The following is a 24,421-nucleotide window of genomic DNA, read 5'->3' as shown; positions in this document are numbered from 1 at the left end:
TAAGCAGAACAAGTGCATAGGGGTCAGGATGAGGTCTAACAGAAGGTAACGAGCATCTATCATTCTTTTGGGCCAACCAATTCCTAAACCTTCCTCAGCTTTGGCTGAGTCAACCTCCCACTGCAGATGCTGAAGATATCAGCAGTCTTTCCTGAGGCCACAGCATGACCTCTACCCTTCCTTCCACAACCAGAAACTTCGAATGAGAAGCCAACAGTGTAAGGGGATGGGACAGGTAACTAGCCATTAGGCAAATCGTGTTCTTGGGCCAGCAGCAGCTGTGGTACTAAGGGCAGTACCCACATCAAGAGCCAGAGTGGTCAAAGGAGTGGATGTGCTAGTGGGGGCAGGCAGCCATCTGCACACTTCAGGGTGTCAGGGTGAGGTGGAGGGCAGGGCTCCAAGCTGCATAGTCCAGACCCTAATTCTCCAGCCTCCTGGTGATTCTACAAGCTACCTACCTATAAGAACGACTATATTTAAATCAAGCAGAGTTCATTTCTGTTGCTCGTAATTACCAGCCCTGACTGATACACAGAGGTTTCAAATATACAGCATTTAACCATGGTGCAGCATAGAACAAACCAGGTAAAATTCCAGGGGTCTCAAAACCCAAGTGTCCCCAGTGGGACCATGTGGCCTTCTTGCTCAAGTGCCAACTACCCTGGATTCCCCACCCCACCCACTCCTTCCTCAAGAAAAGTGTGAAAATAGAACTGACTGGACCTTTGGGATCTAGAGCAACTTTCCTAAAACAAAAAATAAAATCCTCAATGCTCTTCATTGAGACAAAGCCTGCACATCCTGTGCTCAGCTTAGTCCTAGATGAAACAAATTAAAGGGCTGCAAGAGAGCTGGAATTTGGTTCCAGCAGCCTTTCTGGGAAGGAGAAATTGCCAAGCTGGGATGGCTGCATCAACAAGCCGGGGAACGAGGCTATTGAGGAGACACAGAAGGTCATACCATGTGACTTAGCAGCCTCTCAGAAGCCTGTGTCCTCAGATGCAGGACCTGGGCAACCCTGAGGAGGTAGGGAGGGCCTTTTCAGACTTGCATGGTGGCACATGCTGTTTGCTCAATGCCCTTCAGTGCATCCTCAGGTCTGGGCCCTTCCCAGCCCTCCCCTGCCCTCCATCGTCTACCTGGCTTCCAAGGAAACCAAGCTTCATGCCTTCGTCTTGGCTAAGCCTCATGCTGCAGAGACCAGTTGGTAAATAGAAACATCTGTCATCACAGGACAATGTCCTCTGTGTCCAACCCCTCACTGCTGTGCTAGGGCCAAGGCACAGATCTCATTCTGGCCCAAACGAGGTCTTCACAGAAGGCATGGAGTGAAGCGAAATGCAAGTGCCACGTGCCAGAATCGCCCTGTCCCCAGGGAGTAGCAGCCCCATGCTCCTGGCCGTCCAGTGATGTGCTCCCTACCCTGACTGTTACATCACAAGCACCAACACTGTGAGAGAAGGCACAGCCCCCAAGCCCCTTCATGACAATGAGGGTACATTAGGAAGAATGATTAGCAGCTGCCGACATACCCTCAGACCATGACTTGCAGGAATGAAACCAGAGATAGGAAGAGGGAAAAAAGGAAAGGTCTAAGTCCACCTGGGGAGCACAGTGGATGGGGCACCCTAGGGTCCATCCCGGACAACCTGGGCAGAACGATGTGTGGCTGTTAGAACCTGCGGAAATGGAATAGACAGCTAAAATAGGAACCTACCTGCAGGAAAATGCACTGGGGCCAGGAAAACCACTGGAGGTAAGGCTCTGAGGGAAGCCCATTGGTGTAGAATCTCCAATGAATGCAGAACTGCTCACATTCATGAATGCCTTCTAAAGGCATTGCCCCAGGGATTTGAGGTGGGCTTGGGGACATGGGAAATCTGTGGAAACCATGGGAGCTATATAATGGGAAGACACAAAAATGTAATTCCCTGGAAAAGCATTTGCAAAGCAGTGTAAGGCTATCAAAGGAAAGGAAAATACAAACTCAGGGTACTACATTTTCTAGACATTGTAGCAGGGATATCATGGGCTATAGGACCCAGAATTTTGCCTTTAGCACCAGGTAACCGGGGCCCTACCCCCAACACCTTGTTTTAGAGAACCCTGCCTGGGCTCTTCCCCAGTCACTCTCATCCCTTGGGGAACAGAGTCAGTAGGGCCAAGGGGAATGCCCACCCAACATCCACCCAGGTAGAAGAATCCAGGACTCCCTAACCAGTCAGCCCCTGGCCTGCTCTGGAGCTGTAGGCTTTGTTCCCAGGCCTATTCTGCCAACAGATCCCCAGGCCAGGGAAGCCCCAGGCAGGAAGGGGAGAGATTGGACAGAGCTGGGAGTGCAGGTCAAAACATGGGTGCACACATGCTGGAGGTCCCAGAAGGTACAAAAAAGAACCTGGGGACACAGGAAGGGGACTGGCCTCAAGATTTTTCCCCAATGTGGTCCTGCACTCATTAGGTCCTGCACTCACTATTTCCATCTACACATCTGTTATGGATAGGCCCATATGTTGTCTGATGTCCGTTAGGCAATGAGGAGAGGAGGAGGCCTGAGCCCAGCTGGGCAGATGAACACACACACCTGCTCTTTCCTTCTTCTTTATGACCCTTAGGGAAAGACTAGACCGACACAAAGCCCCCACGCCTGGCCTTTCCAGACAAGGCATATCCCAAAACAAACCACAAATGTGCATTTCAAAGGAACGTTCTTCACCATTCAAACTAGAGGTCATCTGGGGAAACCTGATGTTCTTTGCAAGATTTCCAGTATTTTGACTTGCCCAGCAAGGGACTGGGGCTGGACTAGCACTATCTGCCCTCTGCATCTTTCTCTGAGCTTACGGGTAAAGGTGGGACATTGCTGCTGAAAGGGAGCTGCTGGAAATGTCTGCAATGCCAGGGAGAGTTCCTCAGGAGCCAAATACAGTGAAGTTCCCTCATGTGCTAACTCACAGGAAAAGCGTGAAAGGGTCCTGCGACCTCCATGGGTCTCCAGGAGCCCCTGAGCTGCTCCCAGAGTTGTTCCTGTGTTCCCCCGTGCCCTGGCCAAGGGCTCCAAGAATAGCATGGACAAGAGGGAAAGGGGTCACATTGTAGGCAAATGCCTAGCCCTCAAGAGAGGGTTGTAACATATCAAAGAGGAGTCCTAGCCTGCTCTTTGCTTCCACTCCAAGAAAGGGGCAGAGGGCCATGAGCACAAGGAGGCTGCAGAAGGGATGAAGGGACTCAGAACCGACATAATCCTCAGCACCTCTCTCTTTTGTTTCTCAAATGTAATTTTATTGAAATATATTCATACACCCTATAATCCATCCAAAGTATACAGTCAATGGTCCATAGCATCATATATGGTTGTGCATTCGTCACCATGATCAATCTTAAAGCATTTGCATTACTCCAGAAAAAGAAATAGAAGGAAAACTGCATACATCCTATACTCTTTATCCATGACCCCCCTTGTTGACCCTTCGTATTGCATTGTACCCAATTTAAAGACATACAATAAGAAGTAAATTAACTAAGACAGTGTAGTATTGTCAGAGACAGATATACAGATCAGTGAAACAGAACAAAACATTCAGAAGTAGATCCATACTAACACAGGCAACTGACTTTTTCTTCTTTTTTCTTTTCTTTTTTTTTGTTATATAGCTATGCAATCATTATCAAAGATCAGGGCTAATGGATTACAGCTCAACAATTTCTAGTATTTCCTTTTGGCTATTCTAATACCTAGAAACTAAAAAGAAATATCTATATGATGGGTCAGTAGTCATAATAATTTAAATCCAAATTTATCTGTTGCAACTCCTCCCTCTCTTTTGATCATTCTCTCAATCTTCAGAGATAACAGGGCAATGACCATCTAAACTTCTTCATGCTGGAAAGGGGTGTTGACCATATGGAGTAGAGGAATGAAACTGATTGATGTTCTTGGAGAGCCTGGAACCTCTGGGTTTCAGGATTTATCTGGCATAGGAACAATCTGGAGGCCCCAAGATTTTGAAAAAAATAAATTTACTAGGCAAAACATTTCCAAAGCCCTAGATGGAGCCCAGGGTATTCTTCAGGGTTTTCAGCAATACTTTTGGTTGGGGTTTGGCATATTGTGGCAATTTACAATATCTGGCTGAAGCTTACATAAGTGTAACCTCCAGAATGAACTCTCAACTCTATTTGAAATCTGTTGGCCACAGAAACTTTATTTTGTTCCATTTCTTTTTCCCCTTTTAGTCAAGAAGGCATTCTCAACCCCACAACGCCAGGGCCAGGCTCATGGAAGGGTGGTGATTTTATTTGCAGAGTGACTAAGAGAGAGAGGCCACATCTAAGAAACAAAAGGTGTTCTCTGGTGGCTCAACACCTCTCCTAACTTTTGGTTCCAAATGTTTTCTCCAGTCTCACTATTTTAATATTGACTGGGGCCAGGGAAGACTTTTCCATTTTGCACCAATGACACTCCAAGCCTGAGGTTTCCCAGCACTGCTTCTGCCAGTCAGTTGACCACTGCAGGGAATCTGACTCATTTGCTAGGGCCTCAGAGGCAGAGCCCCCCATCATTCTTGTTCTTGCTACAACCTGGAAACAGATACCAGAAAGCTCTGGGAAGGGACACAATCATTCAGCTCATTGAGCCGTCTCCATCACTCCAGAGCCCCTCCCTTCCACTCCCCACTCGTCTCTTCAAAGGTGGTCCTCAGAAGTACTCTGCTATGGAGGAAGGACAGAGCCTGGAAGGGACTCAGCTCTGCTGCTCCCAACCTTCTCCACTCAGGGATTCCCTTTCCCATCCCTGCAAAAGTTCAGATGAGTTTCACTTCCTCTTAAGACCCCGTCTAAATATAAAGACATAGGGTTTATAGTAAGGCTCAGTTATTGAGGGAAGAGCTTAGCAATGGAACTGAATTTGAGCCATATTCATTGGAGGAAGATTGTAAGGTGGGGGTGGCTAAGGGTCATGAAAACTTAGCCATCCACATAACATTTTATAAGAGAACGTCTTCCGAAAAGACAATTTTAATTAGCCCAAGTATCATTTTAATACAGTACTCACAAAGCATCAGGCTGACCCTGAAAAAGTTCCTAGTTCAAAAGCTATTTATGATGTTATTAAAAGGGTGGTGAAAAAGACAACAGTAATAGATGCCAGTGCATGCACACAGGTACACATGTAAACATGTACATGTATGCACACACAAACACATGTATACCTGCACAGGCACACACAAACACATGTGCATGCACACACAAGCATGTGCATAGATACACACACATGCACACAAACACACATGCATGCACATGTACACACACATACATGTGCAGAGATTTTATGACTCCTCCTTTCCTAGCAAACCAAGTTCTACCATTTGCTCCTAGTCAGGACAACTACGGTGACTAGAAGTAAAGAAAGGAAGAATGGAACCAGTGGTGTCATGGAGATTGTGTTAAAAATCAAAAGCCTTGGGCGGGCCACATGGCTCGGTGGCAGAGTTCTCGCCTGACATGCCGGAGACCCGGGTTTGATTCCCGGTGCCTGCCCACGCAAAAAAAACATAGGGTGCATGGTTAGTTCAGTGGTTAGAATGCCCACCTTCCATGTTGGAGACCTGGGTTTGATTCCCGGACCATGCACCCAAAAAAGAAAAAAAAATCAAAAGCCTTCCTTTTCTATCCCCACACCTTGGTCAGACTTACAAAGCTTGGACAAGTTTCACAGTACATAGAAAGAATTTCTAGATTTACTATCAAGGGCCATTGTAATTATGTGACACTTATTTAACCCCAGTGATGAAATAGAGTTATTTTTGCGTTTTCTTCATGTCCATATTATACTTATTATTTGTGGGTGAGTGGAAGGAAAATGAGAAGGGAATGGAACAAAAAGGTGAGGATAAACATTCAAACAGCTGACTCCGATTTTTTTTTTGTTCTAACTATTTTTACTTCACCTCTGTTCTTCAGTGATAAAGAGAAATTTTTGCTACTTCTCAAAGAATGGAAAAGTATGCTTAATGCCTCCACTTTGATAACCGAAGAAAGTATTTTACAGTTTGTTTTCCAAATATTCAACACCCTCCCCTCCTACTCCCATATAAAATGGAATGTAGGTAATGGCTAAAAAACATTTCCTTGAAGTGAACGAATACATTTTTCATATCACAGATGAAATTTTTTGAAGGAAAAATGCATCAGAGTACTTTATGGAGTAAACACATGGGCCCTGAGCAGGCTGCCTCGCTCCAGCCCCAGAGGGAGGATTGGGAAGTCCTAGCCAATCGCAATAGGGCTGCCACCTGCCTTGACATTGGGACAAAAAGTGAAAATCTAAGAGCTGCTTTATGGTTGATAAAGAAATGCCCTCTCTCCCTGCTGAACTCCCAACTCCAACTGAACGAGGGGTGAAAGTACCCAGCCCTGAGATCTACCCTAGTTTGTGGGGATCTGAGGAAGCCAACCCAGGAGGAGCCTGATTAGAGGGAGCTACAACTCCACACCTTCCAGGTGGGTCTTGATTAGTTTACTGGAGACCTTTAAAAGAGGAAACATTTTGGAGAAATGCCAGAAACGACAGGGCTTAGAGAAATGGCAGAAGCCTAGAGCCGACAAAAACTTCACAGCAGAGCTAACACAAATGCGGACACATGGAGAACAGAAACATGAATGTTTGGAGATCCTTGGAGCCCAGCAGATGTTGCCATGAGATGTTAAGCCAGCCAGAACCTGGAGGGGCAAATGCCAGCCACGTGACTATCCAACTGACAAAGGTTTTCCTAACCCATGGACCTTCCTTGAATTAAGGTAACCTCTTATTGGTGCCTTAATTTGAGCCTTTTCATTGCCTTAGAACTGTAAACTTGTAACTTGTTAAATTCCCGTTTTGTAAAAGCCATTCCAGTTCTGGTGTATCGCATTGTGGCAGCTTCCAAACTAACCCAGGGCCCCTCTGCTTTCCAAGACCAAGGCATGAATGAAAAGCTGTATTAGCAACAGTTTAATTTGCTTGCCAACATTTTTACTGCTCAGGAAAGCATTTTTTAGAGGAATAAAAACTTGAAAACCGATCATTTTAACCAAGTTAACAAATATATGGGTTCTGTGACTTACCCACCCTGTCTAAATCCTGCCTCAAATGATTCAGTGGTCCTAGAAAATCTCTTTTGAGCGAGAACAAGTCACACCAGGTAACAGGTCACAATTGCGTCCATAAGAGGACAGCTACCAGGGATAAAATAGAAAGTAACTCAGTCACCCCCAAAGCAATGTGGTCACGAAGCTACAGCACCACCCTCAATTTAGATCCTTCCAACCAACCCCATGGTAACTACTCCCTCAATTCCTTCTCCATACATTCTTCCCCAGAGAACACCTTTCCACTCACAGAAACTCTCCAAGGAGATAGCACAGAATCCATAATCACTGGGCATGTATATTTTTAAGAAGCATTCAGGGCACTGAATTATCTTAAAGACTCAGAATTTTGGAGTTGGAAGGAACATTACTGCCTTAGAGGCATCTTGTCCATGCCGCAGCCCTAAATTTAGGATGCGTAAAAATCCGGTTTTGAAAGTTGAAGAAATGGATTCAAGATTCATTAGGTGGGAGGATGGAGACTAGATAGAACAGGTCTCTGTTTCCAAAATCTAAGGTCATTTCCTCTTCAACAAACTAGTCAATAAACCAGATAGGGAAAAACCAAAATTCCCCTGATGAAGGTCTCAAGATAGAGAGGGAAATCGATGGAATAGAAGAAGACTCTGTCGACTTCTGCAGGGAGCTAGGGTAGGGGTGAGGGGTGAGAGTAACTGCAGCATCCTGTGGGGAAGACCATGGGGAATTTCCAGCCGCTGAAGAAAAGATGTCAGTGTTTGGGAGTTTCTAAAACACACAGAGTTTTTTCCTGATAATGCCCATGGTTAAAGAAAAGCAAAAATATCTCTGGTTGAAACAATTTAGCTGAAACTAGCTCCATAGATGGAAGGAGAAAGCCCTCCTAGCAGTCTCTTCCTTGTTCTCCCCATAAACTCATCTGGGCCCTTTCATGGTGAGGTCAGTCATGGAACTTGAAGGTCTGTTGAAAGATTTCATTTAGTCACCATATATATTACTGTGCTTTTCAGCCTAATATTTGGAAGGATGCCCTGATTCTGCTTGGAGTAGGAGGGGGAAATGAGCTTGCATAAGCTGCTGATTGGTAGGGCAATTTTGTGCTTTAAATTTCAAAGGATATTGGCAAAGCATGATTCACTCAACGCAATATCATTTAAGAACACTCAGCCCCTCATGGAAGCCTCTCTTTCCCTTCCTACTTTGTCCTGCCATTTGCGTAATAGAAAGATTGGCCAGAAATCCTTCCTACCGTCCTTGCTGAAGGATCTTAGAGGATTTCAACAGTAAAAGAACACATCAGAAGCTGTTGTGTGATGTGGGTTAGGATTTTTCATTACCTATTTTGCAGAAATGCCATCGGCCTGTTCTCTGAGCCTGGCTTGCATAGATTCTTCCATCTCCATGAGGTGGAACAGAGGCTGCTCTAGTTTACTAGCTGCCAGATGCAATATATCAGAAACAGAATGGCTTTTAAAAAGGGGAATTTAATAAGTTCTGTAGTTTATAGTTCTAGGGTTGAGAAAACATCCCAGTTAAAGCAAGTTTATAGAAATGTCCAATCAAAGGCATCCATCCAGGGAAAGATACCTTGGCTCGAGAAGGCCGATGAAGTTCAGCGTTTCTCTCTCAAATGAGAAGGCACATGGCGAACATAGTCAGGGCTTCTCTCTCAGCTAGAAGGGCACATGGCGAACACGGAGTCATCTGCTAGCTTTCTCTCCTGGCTTCCGGTTTTATGAAGCTCCCCGGGAGGCGTTTTCCTTCTTCATCTCCAAAGGACGCTGGCTCATGGACTTTCTGTTTTATGGTGCTGCTGCATTCTCTGCTCTCTCCAAATATCTCATTCTCCAAAATGTTTCTTCTTTTATAGGACACCAGAAACTTATCAAGACCCACCCAAATGGGTGGAGACATGTCATCACCTAATCCAGCTTAACAGCCACTCTTGATTAAATCACATCTCCAGGAAGATGATCTGATTACAGTTGCAAACATACAGTATTGAATAGGGATTATTCTGCCTTTACAAAATGAGATTTTGATTAAACGTGGCTTTTCTAGGAGACATACATTATTTCAAACCAGCACAGAGGACCTCAACCCAGGTTGCATATTGGAATCACTGAGGAGAGCTTTTTAAAAATACTGCTGCCCTTGTCCCATCTCTGAGCAATTAAATTCAAATCTCTGGGGGCGAGGCCCAGATATTTAATAATATTTTAAAATTCCCCAAGTGATTCCAGATACAACTGGAGTCGGGAACAACTGGGATAGAGAATGGTGCATATTCATCAGTCAAGTAAGTACCACAACCCCAAAACAGAAATGGCTGTCCCCCTTCTCCAAAGCTTCCACACCCTCTCACTACCAACATTTTATATCCGTTTTCATTGCTTTGATTTTCTTTCTCCTACAGTTATTGCTGTTTAACAGACTATGTGGTTTGCACATTTATTGAGTCAACTCTCTGCCTCCCTCCGTAGGCTGGGAGTCCGTGGGGCTGCTGACCACAGAACAGGATGGATATTCAGCTCCTAGAACAGGGCCTGGCCACCAAGTGTCCACTGGGGAAATGAATGGAGGGATGGGAATTATGTCTGGTGTGACTGTGAAACTTAGCAACTGATTACTGAAAGAGCCGTCCTCGGCACACACCTCACCATCCTAGGGATCTGGGTGGGAGGTGATAGTGCAAATGCCACGGCAGAAGGCTGGTGGCCAGGTTCGGACTTGTAGGATCTGGGCCCATCAAGAGAATCAAGGGCTGGAAGCCTGCCTGGAGGAAATAAACATCTTAGTGGATCATCAACAAGGAGCCTTCAAAAAGCATAGGGAGGGGGTTTGTTTTGCCTTTGGAGGAACTTATATAAGACAGGAGGGTACCAGGAACCAGGAGCCACCATCAAGGTCACAGAGAACAAAGCATGGGAGGTTCAGAAACTCATTCTAAAAGTTAAAAATGGGCTGTAACAATGGGCAAGCATGGATATTAAAATTAGCCAGGACAAGAATATAGCTTCCAAACCCCTGAAGCCAAAGAGGCACTTGATAAGAAACAGGCTTGCACAAATATCCCAAAGTCCTGGAAAATAATCCTCAGGATCAAATAGGAGAGAGTCTTCCTTATTCAGAAAGTAGAGAGCAGAATTGGAACTGAATGCCAGTAGGTTTAGGAGTAGGGTGCAAGGCTGGGAGTGCGGTGCCACTTACCTGAGCACACAGCCTGCTCCAGCATACTACCTGCCCCAGCACACAACCTGCTCCAGGACACAACCTGTCCCAGGACACAACCTGCTCCAGCACATAACCTGCCTCAGCACACAATCTGCCCAGCACACACATGCACTAGCATACACCTGCACCAGCATACAGCCTGCCCCAGGACACAATCTGCCCCAGCACATGTCTACCCCAGCACACACCTGCATCAGCATGCAACCTGTGCCCAGCACACCACCTGTCCCAGCACACCACCTGTCCCAGCACGTCTACCCCAATACAAACTGCCCCAACACACAACTGCTCTAGCACATGGCCTGTGCCAGCACACAACCTGCCCCAGGACACACCTGCACCAGCATACACCCTGCACCCAGAACACAACTTGTCCCAGTACACAACCTGCCCCAGCACGTCTACCCCAACACACAACCTGCCCCACTACACAATTTGCTCCAGCACATGGCCAGTACCAACACACAACCTGCTCTAGCCCACAGTCTGCCCCAGCATGAAGCCTGTGCCAGCACATGGACAGAGCCCCATCTAGAGGAGATGCCCTGAGGAACCAAGGAATACAAAAATTATATCTGAAGTTAAAAGACTGAGCTGGGTTGCTGGAGTGACATGTATTCTCAGGTCAAGGGACAAACAGAACAGTGTCAGCAAATAGATTTCCAAAATCTGTGCTCTATAGACACTTTCATTTCATTACTCTCTGGATTTGTGTCATTTCCCTTACTTCTTAATAACAGTTTCATTTAAAAAAATCAATCCACCTATATCTTGGTACATTAAGATGCACGGAGGCTGGGTGGGCCAGTGGCAGCGGGATGGTCTGCAGAGGCCTGGGAGTGCCACACCCTGCCTTTTCACAACTCTGCCCTTGGCTTCTTCCAGCCCCTGGTCCTATACTTGTGGGAGATCATGGTTGCCTTCCTGTCTAAGCCCCTCAGAGCCTGTGTTTCCATTTGCTGCCCCAAATGTCAGACTGGTGAGCCCCAGCTAGCTTGGAGGCCCCGCTGTTATTCAACTTCATTCACTGCTATCTTCTTAGCCCTCGGGTACTTCTTTCAGGGCACCATGATCTCCCAGGTTCTTCTGTCTCTGTCAGCCAGACAGCTGTGTTCTTTGAGGGAAGGAAGTAAGTCTTATTCATTTTGTTTTTTCCAAAACTGGTATAGCTCCTGGCATAAGAATTGAAAGACAAATCAATGAATGACCTTGGAGACAGAGACTCTGTGACAGCAGAAATGCTAAAGCATAAATATGAGTCAGGAAGGAAAGGAGATGAGAATAATGGACACCATGGAAATGAAGGTGATAAGAAAATAAAATGGTGAAATTTGGGATTTGATCATAAATGTATGTATGATAAGATTAGTGTTTATGGAAACCTCATAGGGTGGGAAAGGATAAAAAATGTGAACAAAACTGTATAAAAGCTTTTAACAATAAGGCACATTCTCATTTCTTTGAGCATTTATTGCCCTATACTGCAGCTATTTGCCTGGCTCCTGCACTAGGCAGGCATCTCAGAGACAAAGCCAAAGCTCTGCTCTTCTACATATACCAGGACATAACAGCACAGATCAGTTTGCTGAACTAAGGAATGAACGAAAGCTGTAGCTACACACTAATTATCAAAAGCACAAAATAAATTTCCTGCTGAACATTTCATTTGAAATTATTTGTTTCTCACTTAAGCTTAAGTTTCATTAATTCAAATTACTTTTTTCTCATTGATAATAATATATAAATATTTGGCTTCTCTCTCAAATTTAGGAAGTAACCTATTAAGTGTGAAATCATGTGCTTCATCCTTCAACCAGATTAACGACAACAACTTTCAAATATTGAGTTTTGGGCAAATCAGCCAAAAAAATTTTTTTTCAACCAAAAGCATTATAAAACCAAATTGTTGGGGGGGGGGGTGGAAAGTGACACCATTCTTAGCAGTGACTATAATGCAGTTCAGTGTCTTGAAAATGTGAAGAATGTTACTTGTCTGCTTTTCTGTGTGCCATTAAAGTCACAGAAAGTAATGAGGCAAACACAGTCCTCAATTTTCTTCCACTTCCATTTTAATGGTACTATAATTTGTGTTATGACTATTCTATATTTTCTCCTATCATGCTTAAACTTCTGTATACATAGTCATTCTTTCAATACAGTACTAGAATCATAAAATCTACCATCTTCATTTTGCAGATTAGAAAATAGAAGCATTAAAGAGATGACTTTGTTGGCATGCAGGAAATTTAGCTAGGAGTCCAGGAAACAGGCTAGAAGGACAGTTGAAACATGTCTGCTTCCTCTGGCTAAGTTCACTTTCAAATGAAATGTTCTGGGCCTTTTGTCTCAAACTTTAGTAATAAACATCTCATTCTTCAAGAGAAGAAATTTATCTTGGTCCATACCCCTATCTCTGGTGTGGTCTTAAATTATTTCCATCCATTTCTACAATAACAAATGGATCACAAAGATGTTGGCAATACCAAAAAATTATTAAAGACAAGAGTATAGGAAGGCTCTGTACCATAAATCTCCCCACTGATTTTAGTTTTACTCTTTTGCTCTCCAATTTGTTTAGTGAACATTTATTAAGTGCTTACTATGTGCCAGGCATTGCTCTAGGTGCTACATATGAACAACAAAGAGGAAAAAATGATTCAGCCCTTTCCATGGAGTTCCTGGCAGTCTAGTGAGAAGCTCAGACACGTACACAGAGTGTCACTTAATAAGTGCTTTGAGGCAAATGCCCAGGGCCAGGGAACCCGGGAGAGGACGCCAGCGGAGAATGGTGTGGAAAAGGCTCACCTAAAAGGGAACAGAGACAGAACATCTGGAAAGACCACCAGGAATTCCATGGAGTTCCTGGCAGTCTAGTGAGAAGCTCAGACATGTGCACAGAGTGTCACTTAATAAGTGCTTTGATGCAAATGCCCAGGGCCAGGGAACCCGGGAGAGGACGCCAGAGGAGAATGGTGTGGAAAAGGCTCACCTAAAAGGGAACAGAGACAGAACATCTGGAAAGACCACCAGGAATTGTCCAAAGTGTGGGTGGAGCAGGTGGGTGATGGGAGGAAGAGAAGAATGGAGTTCCAGCTGCTATGGAAGCTACCCTCAAACCACAAAGGGAAACTTTCACAGGATGGAGCCAATGTTGGGGATAGCAGACCAGGAGGTAGAAAAAACCTAATGTTCCATGATGAACTATGAAATTAGCCCCAAAACCACCTTCCCTCCAACCTCAGTGAGATAATACATTTCCATATGATTTAAGTTTGAGTAAGGCTTTCTGTTTCTTGCCCCTAAAAAGCATTCTAACTTAGATGAGGAGGAGGTAAAGGAAGTAGTTCAGTTTTAAACATTTTCACTTTGAGATGGCCATAGGACCACCTTGAGATCTCCAAGGGATCGTTGGGTCTGTACACACTTGTTAAACTATGTGCGATCACTTTGGAATACTGAGTGCATTCCCTCTGATTACATGTGTGCATAGAAAACCTTGAAACAATTAGCCAGCACTCAACATGGCTCAAAAGCTTTCTCAAGGATCCAGGATCTTCCTGCCTTTCACTCTGCCATCCCTAGGCTACACATTTTGCTTCCAGGCTTGTCCTCTTCACAATCATAGGATGGAATGGCAGCTGCAAGCATCCTAATTGTACACAACAGTGTTCAAAGGCAAATTATGGGCAATTTTTTTTTTTTTTGCCTTCCTTCTTGAGATCAAAGAGAGCTTTAGAACTTGTGCTCAAAGGTAGCTACTAGGTATTTGAAAGATCTAACCAGGAGCCTGCCCCTAGAGATGATTACTTAGTGCTTGAAGGACTTGAAGCTAGCTAAATCTAAACCAGAGCATTTGTTGATTTCATAAGTATTTTTCCACTTGTGAAATGAATGGTATTCAAGGCCCATGGTTTACAAGCATCTCTACCTTTGCAAAAGGAAGTGTAAGAATCTGGTGGGCTCAGAAGGCTAACTCCTTTAGAGTAGATTCCTGAATCTAGAGCTCCATGTGGTTCTGGATCCCTCATTTAACAGAGGGCTCCTTCATCCTCTTTGTCTAGAAGGATGGTTGGTTTGGCTACTAGAATATTGTCGTGTTCCTATGCATTATTTTCTTCAAGCAAGGTACTACTAATTAAAGGACAGAAGCTGGGGATTCTACTCTCCTTGCAGGATCAGATAATATGACTCTTTTTGTGCCTGTTTGGTAACCAGTGTTTCTTCCTATGGTAGAGTTCATGTGGAACTTTCTTTCATGCAATATATTATTGGTAGCAAGTTGTGAGTGAGGGATATATAGCCTCTACACACCTCTATTATTGGAGGCTACCAATACCATCATCTCAGATTTCTCCTTCTAGCTGCTCCAGAACATCGAAGGCTAGAAGGAATATATATATATGTTTATATGTGATTACAATATATAATCACAATCGACTTTTTTGTGAAAAATAACATATATACAAAAAAACCAATAAATTTCAAAGCACATCACAATACTTACCAGAAAATTTTGAATGGTCTAAATGAGACCCCACTGAGACTTAAGTACCAAGGTCAAATGGGTTCCTGCAGAAACTTAGTCGAAAGGACTCTCCTTCCTATAGACAAGCCCCAACGTCCTTGGACAAGGCCTGAGACTAAGAACCATCTGTGAAATCCATCATTTGCTAATTACCAAAGTCTATTCTTTCTCCTTCCTACTTCACTGCTCCATGCATGTCATCTAAATAAATGGAAGGACATTCTATGTTCATGGATTGGAAGACTAAATATATTTTAAGATGCCAATTTTTCCAAAGCAATTTACAGTTCAATACAATCCCAATCAAAATTCCAACAACCTTCATTGCAGAAATGGAAAACCCAATCATTAAATTCATATGGAAGGGTAAGGGTCCCTAAATAGCCAATCATCTTAAAAAAGAAAAGTTGGAGGACTCACACTTTTTTATTTTAAAATTTATTACAATGCCATAATACTCAAAATAGTATGGTACTGACACAAGGAAAGGCATAATGACCAATGGAATTGAACTGAGAGTTCAGAAATAAATCCTCACATCTATGACTAATTGCTTCTTTTTACTTTTTAATTGTATAATACAACATATATACAAAGTAAAGAAAGAAAAAAGCAATAATTTTCAAAGCACTCTTCAACAAGTAGTTACAGAACATATCCCAGAGTTTGTCATGAGGTACCATTCCATCATCTCAGATTTTTCCTTCTAGCTGCTCCAGAACATTGGAGGCTAGAAGGAATATACATAACTTTTATCATCACAACTGACTATTCTGTGAAAAATAACATATATACAAAAAGCAATATATTTCAAAGCACAGCACCACAATTAGTTGTAGAACAGATTTCAGAGTTTGAAATGGGGTACAATTCCACAATTTTAGGTTTTTACTTCTAGCTGCTAGATACTGGAGACAAAAAGAAATACCAATATAATGATTCAGCAATCATACTCATTTGTTAAACCCTACCTTCTCTGTATAATTCCACCACCACCTTTGACCTTTCTCCTACTCTTTGGGGGTATTTGGGCCATGCCCATTCTAACCTTTTCATGTTGGAAGGGGCTGTTGATAATACGGCATAGGGAAATGGAACTACTTGATGTTCTGGAGAGACCAGCCCCTCTGCATTTCAGGACTTATCTGGTATACATACCCATCTGGGGGTTGTAAGTTCCTGGAAAGTTACCTTAGTGTATGGAACCTTTGTAGAATCTTACATAATACTCTAGGTGTTCTTTAGGATTGGCTGGAATGTTTTTAGTTGGGGTTTGGCAAGTTATGATAGTTTGCATATGAGTGCCCTCCAGAGAAGCTTCTCAACTCTGTTTGAACTCTCTCAGGCACCAATACCTTATTTGTTATACTTCATTTCCTCCTTTTGGTTAGGATGAATTGTTGATCCCACAGTGCCAGGGCCAGATTCATCTTTAAGAATCATCTCCCACACAGCCAGGGAAACTTTTACCCACAAATGTCATGTCCCACATAAGGGGGAGGGCGAAACTTTTACTTGCAGAGTTGGGCTTAGAGAGAGTGAAACCATATCTGAACAACAAAAAGAGGTATGACTGATTACTTTTTGACAAGGATACTGTCATGGTTAGGGACAGGTGTCAACTTGGCCAAGTTGTGGTACCTGTTCATCTGATTGGGCAAGCGCTGTCCTGTCTGTTGCAATGAGGACATTTCATAGGATTAGGTCATGATTGCGTCAGCTACATCCACAGCTGATTCCATTTGTAATCAGCCAAAGAGGAGTGTCTTCTGCAATTAGTGATGCTAAATGCAATCATGGGAAGCCTTTTAAGGAGGACTCAGAGGAGACAGGTTCCATTCCTGCTTTGGCTGGTGAGCCTCTCCTGTGGAGTTCATCCAGGCCATCCATTGGAGTCGTCGGCTACGCAGCCTGCCCTGTGGATTTTGGACTCTGCATTCCTACGGTCACGTGAGACACTTTCATAAATTTTATATTTGCAAGTGTTCTCTGTTGATTCTGTTTCTCTAGAGAACCCTAACTAATACATCTTGGTACCAGGAGTGGTTCTTAAGGAACAGAATCTTAAAAATGGGTTTTTATGAATGGTTTTCTACTCTGACTGGGCTCAGAGACACTAAGGACTCTGATTCCCGTAATCAGAATGACACTCCCAATCTATGGACTGAGTTGGCAAAGGAGATAGTCAAAATATCATCATTCGATTCTCCTAATGCTTCGCTTATATGAAGCCAGACTCTGGGGGATAATGTTTTTGACACCTTTACAGAGTTTTGTAGAAATAAGAGTTATAGAGATGTTGGTTGGTTGTTGTTAGATACACTGTCTACATTAAAGGGTGAAAGGGATGGGCTTAAGGCTTCAAACAAGAAGCTTAAGTGCCGTCTGAAAGATGTAGAGGTTTCTATGAGTATCCTGAAGGAAAATTTTATTTCCTGTAGCCGTAGACTTGAGATCTCTGAAAATCAGACTCAGAATCTTATTGTTAGAGTAGCAACTTTACAACGTAAACTGAAATCTCAGTCTTGCATGGTGTCTGCCATTAAAGTGAGGGCATTGATTGGAAAGGAGTGGGACCTTGAAAAATGGGATGGTGACATATGGATTGATAATGATGTTGGGGGTGAGGTTGAAACCTTAGACCATGCTGAAACTTCTTTAGATAACCCTGTAATAGTCTGCCCTGAGGACATAGCCGCCCCACCTCCAGCCTGCCTTGAGGAATTGGCCACCCAACCTCCTCCTGAAGGGATTAGCCCTAGAGTTATTAATCCTGTTTCACCAGATGAAACTGCAAATGAAAGCCCTGAAGCAAATGGCTTGGAAGATATTTCTAATTCTTTTCATGACCCACCCCCACCACCCCTCATTTCTTCTAGACCTATAACTAGACTGAAGTCCCAACAGGCCCCTAAAGGTGAGATACAAAGTATCACACATGAGGAGGTACGTTATACTCCAAAAGAACTGTGTGAGTTTTCCAATTTATATAGACAGAAATCAGGGAAATATGTGTGGCAATGGATTTTAAGAGTGTGGAATAATGGTGGGAGGAATATAAGGCTGGATCAGGCTGAATTTATTGATATGGGCCCACTAAGCAGAGATTCTGCATTCAATATTATAGCTAGAGCAGTTAGAAAAGGTGTTAACAACTTGTTTGGGTGGTTGGTGGAAACATGGATCAAAAGGTGGCCAACATTACCTGAGGTTGAAATGCCAGAACTGCCCTGGTATAATGTAGATGAGGGGATCCATAGGCTTAGAGAGATTGGGATGTTAGAGTGGATTTATCATGCAAAGCCTGCTCTTACACCCCAGGAATGTCCAGAGGATGCACCTTTTACCAGAACAGTGAGAAATAAGTTTGTGAGACTAGCACCATCATCCCTCAAGAGCTCTGTGGTTGCACTTCTCTGTAGGTCAGATATTACTGTAGGAACTGCTGTCACTGAGCTGGAATCCTTAAACACAATGGGGATGACAGGATCCCGAGTTGGCAGAAGCCAGGTGGCAGCACTTAATCACCAAAGACAGGGTAGACATGGCTATTATAATAGACAACAAACTCAAAGGAGGCATCAAAATTATATGACACGCAGAGATTTGTGGCATTGGCTAGTAAATCATGGGGTGCCTAGAAATACAATAGAAGGGCAGTCTACTAAATTCTTGTTGGAGCTGTATAAACAAAAGAGTTCTAGGTCAAGGGAACAGAAGTCTAACCTGAATTACAAAAACACAGAGTCACGGCCCCTTAATCAATTTCCAGACTTGAAACAGTTTACAGACCCAGAGCCCCTTGAATGAAGGGGAGGCCAGGTCCCTATGGGGGAGAAACCTGTTATACTGCCACAAATTTATACTGTTAACCTTCCTCTAAGTCTTCCCCAAGGAGACCGACGGCCTTTTACCAGGGTAACTGTGCATTGGGGAAAAGGAAATGATCAGATATTTCGGGGATTATTAGACACTGGTTCAGAAGTGACATTAATTCCAGGGGACCCAAAACGTCACTCTGGACCACCAGTCAGAGTGGGGGCTTATGGAGGCCAGGTGATCAATGGAGTTTTAGCTCAGGTCCATCTCACAGTGGGTCCAGTGGGCCCCCGGACCCATCCTGTAGTTATTTCCCCAGTTCCGGAATGTATAATTGGCATAGACATCCTGAGCAACTGGCAGAATCCCCACGTTGGTTCTCTAACCCGTACAGTGAGGGCTATTATGGTGGGAAAGGCCAAGTGGAAGCCACTAGAACTGCCCCTACCAAGCAAAATAGTAAATCAAAAGCAATACCGTATTCCTGGAGGGATTGCAGAGATTACTGCCACTCTTAAGGACTTGAAAGATGCAGGGGTGGTGATTCCCACCACATCCCCGTTCAACTCTCCTATTTGGCCTGTGCAGAAAACAGATGGGTCTTGGAGAATGACAGTGGATTATCGTAAACTCAACCAGGTGGTAACTCCAATTGCAGCTGCTGTTCCAGATGTAGTATCATTGCTTGAGCAAATCAATACATCCCCTGGTACCTGGTATGCAGCTATTGATCTGGCAAATGCTTTTTTCTCAATAGCTATTAGTAAGGACCACCAGAAGCAGTTTGCTTTCAGCTGGCAAGGTCAGCAATATACTTTCACTGTCCTACCTCAGGGGTATATCAACTCTCCAGCCCTATGTCATAATCTTGTTCGCAGAGACCTTGATCGTTTCTCCCTCCCACAAGACATCACACTGGTCCATTATATGGATGATATCATGTTGATTGGACCTAGTGAGCAAGAAGTAGCAACTACTCTAGATTTACTGGTAAGGCATTTGCGTGTCAGAGGATGGGAGATAAATCCAACAAAAATACAGGGGCCTTCCACCTCAGTAAAATTTCTAGGTGTCCAGTGGTGTGGGGCATGTCGAGATATCCCTTCTAAGGTGAAGGATAAATTGCTGCATCTGGCCCCTCCCACAACCAAAAAAGAGGCACAACGCCTCATTGGTCTTTTTGGATTTTGGCGACAACATATTCCTCATTTGGGTGTGCTACTCTGGCCCATTTATCGAGTGACCAGAAAAGCTGCTAATTTTGAGTGGGGACCTGAACAAGAGGAGGCTCTGCGACAGGTCGAGGCTGCTGTACAAGCTGCTCTGCCACTTGGGCCATATGATCCAGCAGATCCAATGGTGCTGGAAGTGTCAGTGGCAAATAGAGATGCTGTCTGGAGCCTTTGGCAGGCCCCTATAGGAGAATCACAACGCAGACCCTTAGGATTTTGGAGCAAAGCCTTACCATCTGCTGCAGATAACTACTCTCCTTTTGAGAAACAGCTTTTGGCCTGCTACTGGGCCTTAGTAGAGACTGAACACTTAACCATGGGCCACCAAGTTACCATGAGACCTGAGTTGCCTATCATGAGTTGGGTGTTGTCTGACCCACCAAGCCATAAAGTTGGGCGTGCACAGCAGCACTCTATTGTAAAGTGGAAATGGTATATACGAGATAGAGCCAGAGCAGGTCCTGAAGGCACAAGTAAGTTACATGAAGAAGTGGCACAAATGTCCATGGTTTCCACTCCTGCTGCCACATTACCTTCTCTTTCCCAGACCAGAGCTATGGCCTCTTGGGGAGTTCCTTACAGTGAATTGACTGAGGAAGAGAAAACTCGGGCCTGGTTTACAGATGGTTCAGCATGATATGCAGGTACCACCCAAAAGTGGACAGCTGCAGCATTACAACCCCTTTCTGGGGTGTCCTTGAAGGACAGTGGTGCGGGGAAATCCTCCCTGTGGGCAGAACTTCGAGCAGTGCACCTGGTTGTTCATTTTGCTTGGAAGGAAAACTGGCCAGAGGTGCGTTTGTATACTGACTCATGGGCTGTTGCTAATGGTTTGACTGGATGGTCAGGGACTTGGAAAGACCATAATTGGAAAATTGGTGACAAAGAGGTCTGGGGAAGAAGTATGTGGATAGACCTTTCTGAGTGGGCTAAAAACATGAAGATATTTGTGTCCCATGTGAATGCACACCAGAGGGTGACTTCAGCAGAGGAAGATTTTAATAATCAAGTGGATAAGATGACCCGTTCTATGGATACCAGTCAGCCTCTTTCCCCAGCAACTCCTGTTATTGCCCAATGGGCTCATGAACAAAGTGGTCATGGTGGTAGGGATGGAGGTTATGCATGGGCTCAGCAACATGGGCTTCCACTCACCAAGGCTGACCTGGCTACAGCCACTGCTGAGTGCCCAATCTGCCAGCAGCAGAGACCCACACTCAGCCCCCGATATGGTACCATTCCCCGAGGTACCAGCCAGCTACATGGTGGCAGGTTGATTACATTGGACCACTCCCTTCATGGAAGGGGCAGCGATTTGTTCTAACTGGAATAGACACATACTCTGGATATGGGTTTGCTTTCCCTGCACGCAATGCTTCTGCCAAAACTACTATCCGTGGGCTTACAGAATGCCTTATCCATCGTCATGGTATTCCACATAGCATTGCTTCAGATCAAGGAACACACTTCACAGCAAATGAAGTGCGGGAATGGGCACATGCTCATGTAATTCTCTGGTCTTACCATGTTCCCCATCATCCAGAAGCAGCTGGATTGATAGAACGGTGGAATGACCTTTTGAAAACTCAATTACGGTGCCAACTAGCTGGCAAAAACTTGAAAGGCTGGGGTAATGTTCTCCAGGAAGCTGTGTATGCTCTGAATCAGCGTCCGCTGTATGGTGCTGTTTCTCCCATAGCCAGGATCCATGGGTCCAGGAACCAAGGGGTGGAAATGGGTGCGGTGCCACTCACTATTACTCCTAGTGATCCACTAGGAAAATTTTTGCTTCCTGTCCCTGCTACCCTGAGTTCTGCTGGTCTACAGGTTTTAGTTCCAAAACGGGGTGTGCTTTCCCCAGGAGAAACAACAGTGATACCACTGAACTGGAAGTTAAGATTGCCACCTGGTCATTTTGGGCTACTTATGCTTCTGGATCAACACACCAAGAAGGGGATTACATTATTGTCTGGGGTAATTGACCCTGACTATCAGAAGGAAGTAGGACTGCAACTACATAATGGAGGTAAAGAAGAGTTTTCTTGGAATATAGGAGATCCCCTGGGGCGTCTATTAGTACTACCATGCCCTGTGATTAAAATCAATGGAAAACTGCAACAACACAATCCAGGCAGGACCACTAATGGCTCTGAGACTTCAGGAATGAAGGTTTGGGTCACCCCACCAGGCAAAGAATCACGGCCAGCTGAAGTGCTTGCTGAGGGGAAAGGGAACATGGAATGGGTAGTGGAAGAAGGTAGTGATAAATATGAACTTCGACCACGTGATCAGTTACAGAAACGAGGACTGTAATGCTGTTTTGTTTGTGTTATACTATTTAAGTTGTAAGATATCAAGTTTAAGAATGAATGTTGCCCAAGGATTTGCACGCTATTCTGGAGAGATTTAATGTGTTTCCAGTTATATGCAGGACAGTTGAGTATTGTCAGGTAAAAGAAAAAATGTGTGCTTATTTGTTTTCATTTGGAAATTAAGTATGGTCTAAGGTGATATATATATATATAGTGCCAAGTTGACAAGGGGTGGACTGTCATGGTTAGGGACAGGTGTCAACTTGGCCAAGTTGTGGTACCTGTTCATCTGATTGGGCAAGCGCTGGCCTGTCTGTTGCAACGAGGACATTTCATAGGATTAGGTCATGATTGCGTCAGCTACATCCACAGCTGATTCCATTTGTAATCAGCCAAAGGGGAGTGTCTTCTGCAATTAGTGATGCTAAATGCAATCATGGGAAGCCTTTTAAGGAGGACTCAGAGGAGAAAGGTTCCATTCCTGCTTTGGCTGGTGAGCCTCTCCTGTGGAGTTCATCCAGGCCATCCATTGGAGTCATCGGCTTCGCAGCCTGCCCTGTGGATTTTGGACTCTGCGTTCCTACGGTCACGTGAGACACTTTCATAAATTTTATATTTGCAAGTGTTCCCTGCTGATTCTGTTTCTCTAGAGAACCCTAACTAATACAGATACCATGCCCAAATAATGAAAAAATAGTCTTTTCAATAAATGATGCTAGGAAAACTGGATATCCACATGCAAAAGAATGAAAGTAGGCTCCTACCACATACCACGTATAAAAATTAAGTCAATATGGTTTGAAGACCTAAATATAAGAACTAAAACTATAGGAGTTAAGCATAAGAACTAAAACTTCTGAAAAGAAAACATAGGGAAACATCTTTAGGACCTTATATTAGGCAATGGCTTCTTAGATTTTATAACAAAGCGCTGAACAACAAAAGAGAAACAGATAATGTAATTTCATCAAAATAAAAACTGATTGGACATCAAAGTAGGTTATCAGGAAAGTGAAAATACAACCTACAGGATAGGAGAAACTATTTGGAAACCATATATTTGAAAAGTATTTAATATCCAGAATACATAAAGGACTGCTACAACTCAATTTTACTACAAAACGACAAACAACCAAATTTTAAAAGGTACTAAGAACTTAAATAGACATTGCCCCAAAGAAGATATACAATTACCCAGTAAGCGTATGAAAATATGCTCAACATTATTTAGTCATTAGAAAAATGCAAATCAAAAGCACAATGAGGGGCAATGTATGCAGCTTCCCAGCACTGCTGGAGTGGGGAGGGTTGAGTCTCCCCGCTCACTCCTGTACCGACTTCAGCCACTGCAGCTTAGTGGGGCTGACACTGCAACTTCCCAGGCCCCGGGTAGCTTCTGTTGGGTAAGTGACATGAGGGACCTGCTGCAGTGGGTCGTCGGAGCCAACAGGCCTCGTGAGCCGGGCAGACGCACCTAGCTTCGTCCCTTGTCCTCTGGTCCGAGAGCATCCAGGCACCACCTAGGTGGTGACCCTGCAGGACACGCAGGCTGGACTGACCCTGCACCACAAGTGGAAGGCATCTCGAGGCCCCAGCCCGACTTTTGATGGGGTTAGTTGGGGTGGAGCTTCTGTTGGTCTCAAAGCAGCTAGGCATCCCCACTGCTTTCCTGAGCAAGTAGAAAATAATCTTCCAGCTGATCTATCCACTGACATTTACTATGGTTGGGTCAGTGTTGGAAGTGGAGATGTCCATAAGAGGTGAACAGAGGATGGAACCCATATGTGCTAGTTTGGAAGCTGCCAGAATGTGATATACCAAAAATGGAACAGCTTTTATAAAAGTAATTTAGTAAGTTAAAACTTTACAGTCTTAAGTCTATAAAAAATGTCCAAACTGAGGCATCCAGGGAAGATACCTTAATTCAAGGAAGGCCAATGGGTCAAGATCACCTCTGTCAGCTGGATAGTCACATGGCTGATATCTGCTGGTCCCTTATTCCTGGGCTCTGATGCCTTCAGCTTCTGTTCCTTTGGGGGGTTCCTCATTTTGCTTCTCCAGAGCTGGCTTTCATCTCTTGGCTTCCCTTAACTCTCTCCGGGTTCTGACTTGCTTAACATATCTCTTTAGCTCTACTGTGAAGCTTCTGTCCGCTCTATCATTTCTGTCATTTTTTGCTGTCTCCAAAA

At 44.2% G+C, this 24,421-nt stretch overlaps 1 protein-coding gene and 1 long non-coding RNA gene across 7 annotated transcripts in view; one reads left to right on the top strand and one right to left on the bottom strand.

Annotated features, from left to right (window-relative positions):
• The window catches only part of FAM107B (family with sequence similarity 107 member B), a 224,234-nt gene that overhangs the window by 187,667 nt on the left and 12,146 nt on the right, over window positions 1–24,421 (bottom strand). For 3 of the 4 annotated variants that reach the window (XM_077169362.1, XM_077169358.1, XM_077169365.1), the window contains exon 1: window positions 1,143–1,408. The exons of the other annotated variant lie outside the window; for it this stretch is intronic. Coding sequence is in view for 1 of the 3 variants with exons in the window: in XM_077169358.1 (XP_077025473.1) it covers window positions 1,143–1,193 (51 nt within the window). In the remaining 2 variants the exon portion in view is untranslated. Of the gene's footprint in view, window positions 1–1,142; window positions 1,409–24,421 lie in introns of those variants that run through there. 4 annotated transcript variants of the gene reach the window in all.
• The window catches only part of LOC143691202 (uncharacterized), a 30,092-nt gene continuing 7,132 nt past the window's right edge, over window positions 1,462–24,421 (top strand). For 2 of the 3 annotated variants that reach the window (XR_013179396.1, XR_013179397.1), the window contains exons 1-2: window positions 1,462–1,759; window positions 11,514–11,649. This is a non-coding gene — a long non-coding RNA (uncharacterized LOC143691202). Of the gene's footprint in view, window positions 1,760–11,513; window positions 11,695–24,421 lie in introns of all 3 variants that reach the window. The other variant, XR_013179398.1, reaches the window with a different exon arrangement.

This window comes from Tamandua tetradactyla, chromosome 7, assembly GCF_023851605.1.
Source record: "Tamandua tetradactyla isolate mTamTet1 chromosome 7, mTamTet1.pri, whole genome shotgun sequence".
NCBI classification, from domain to species: Eukaryota; Metazoa; Chordata; class Mammalia; order Pilosa; family Myrmecophagidae; genus Tamandua; species Tamandua tetradactyla.
The sequence above is the reverse complement of the archived record's forward strand: the minus strand, read 5'-3'. Positions and strand labels throughout refer to the sequence as shown.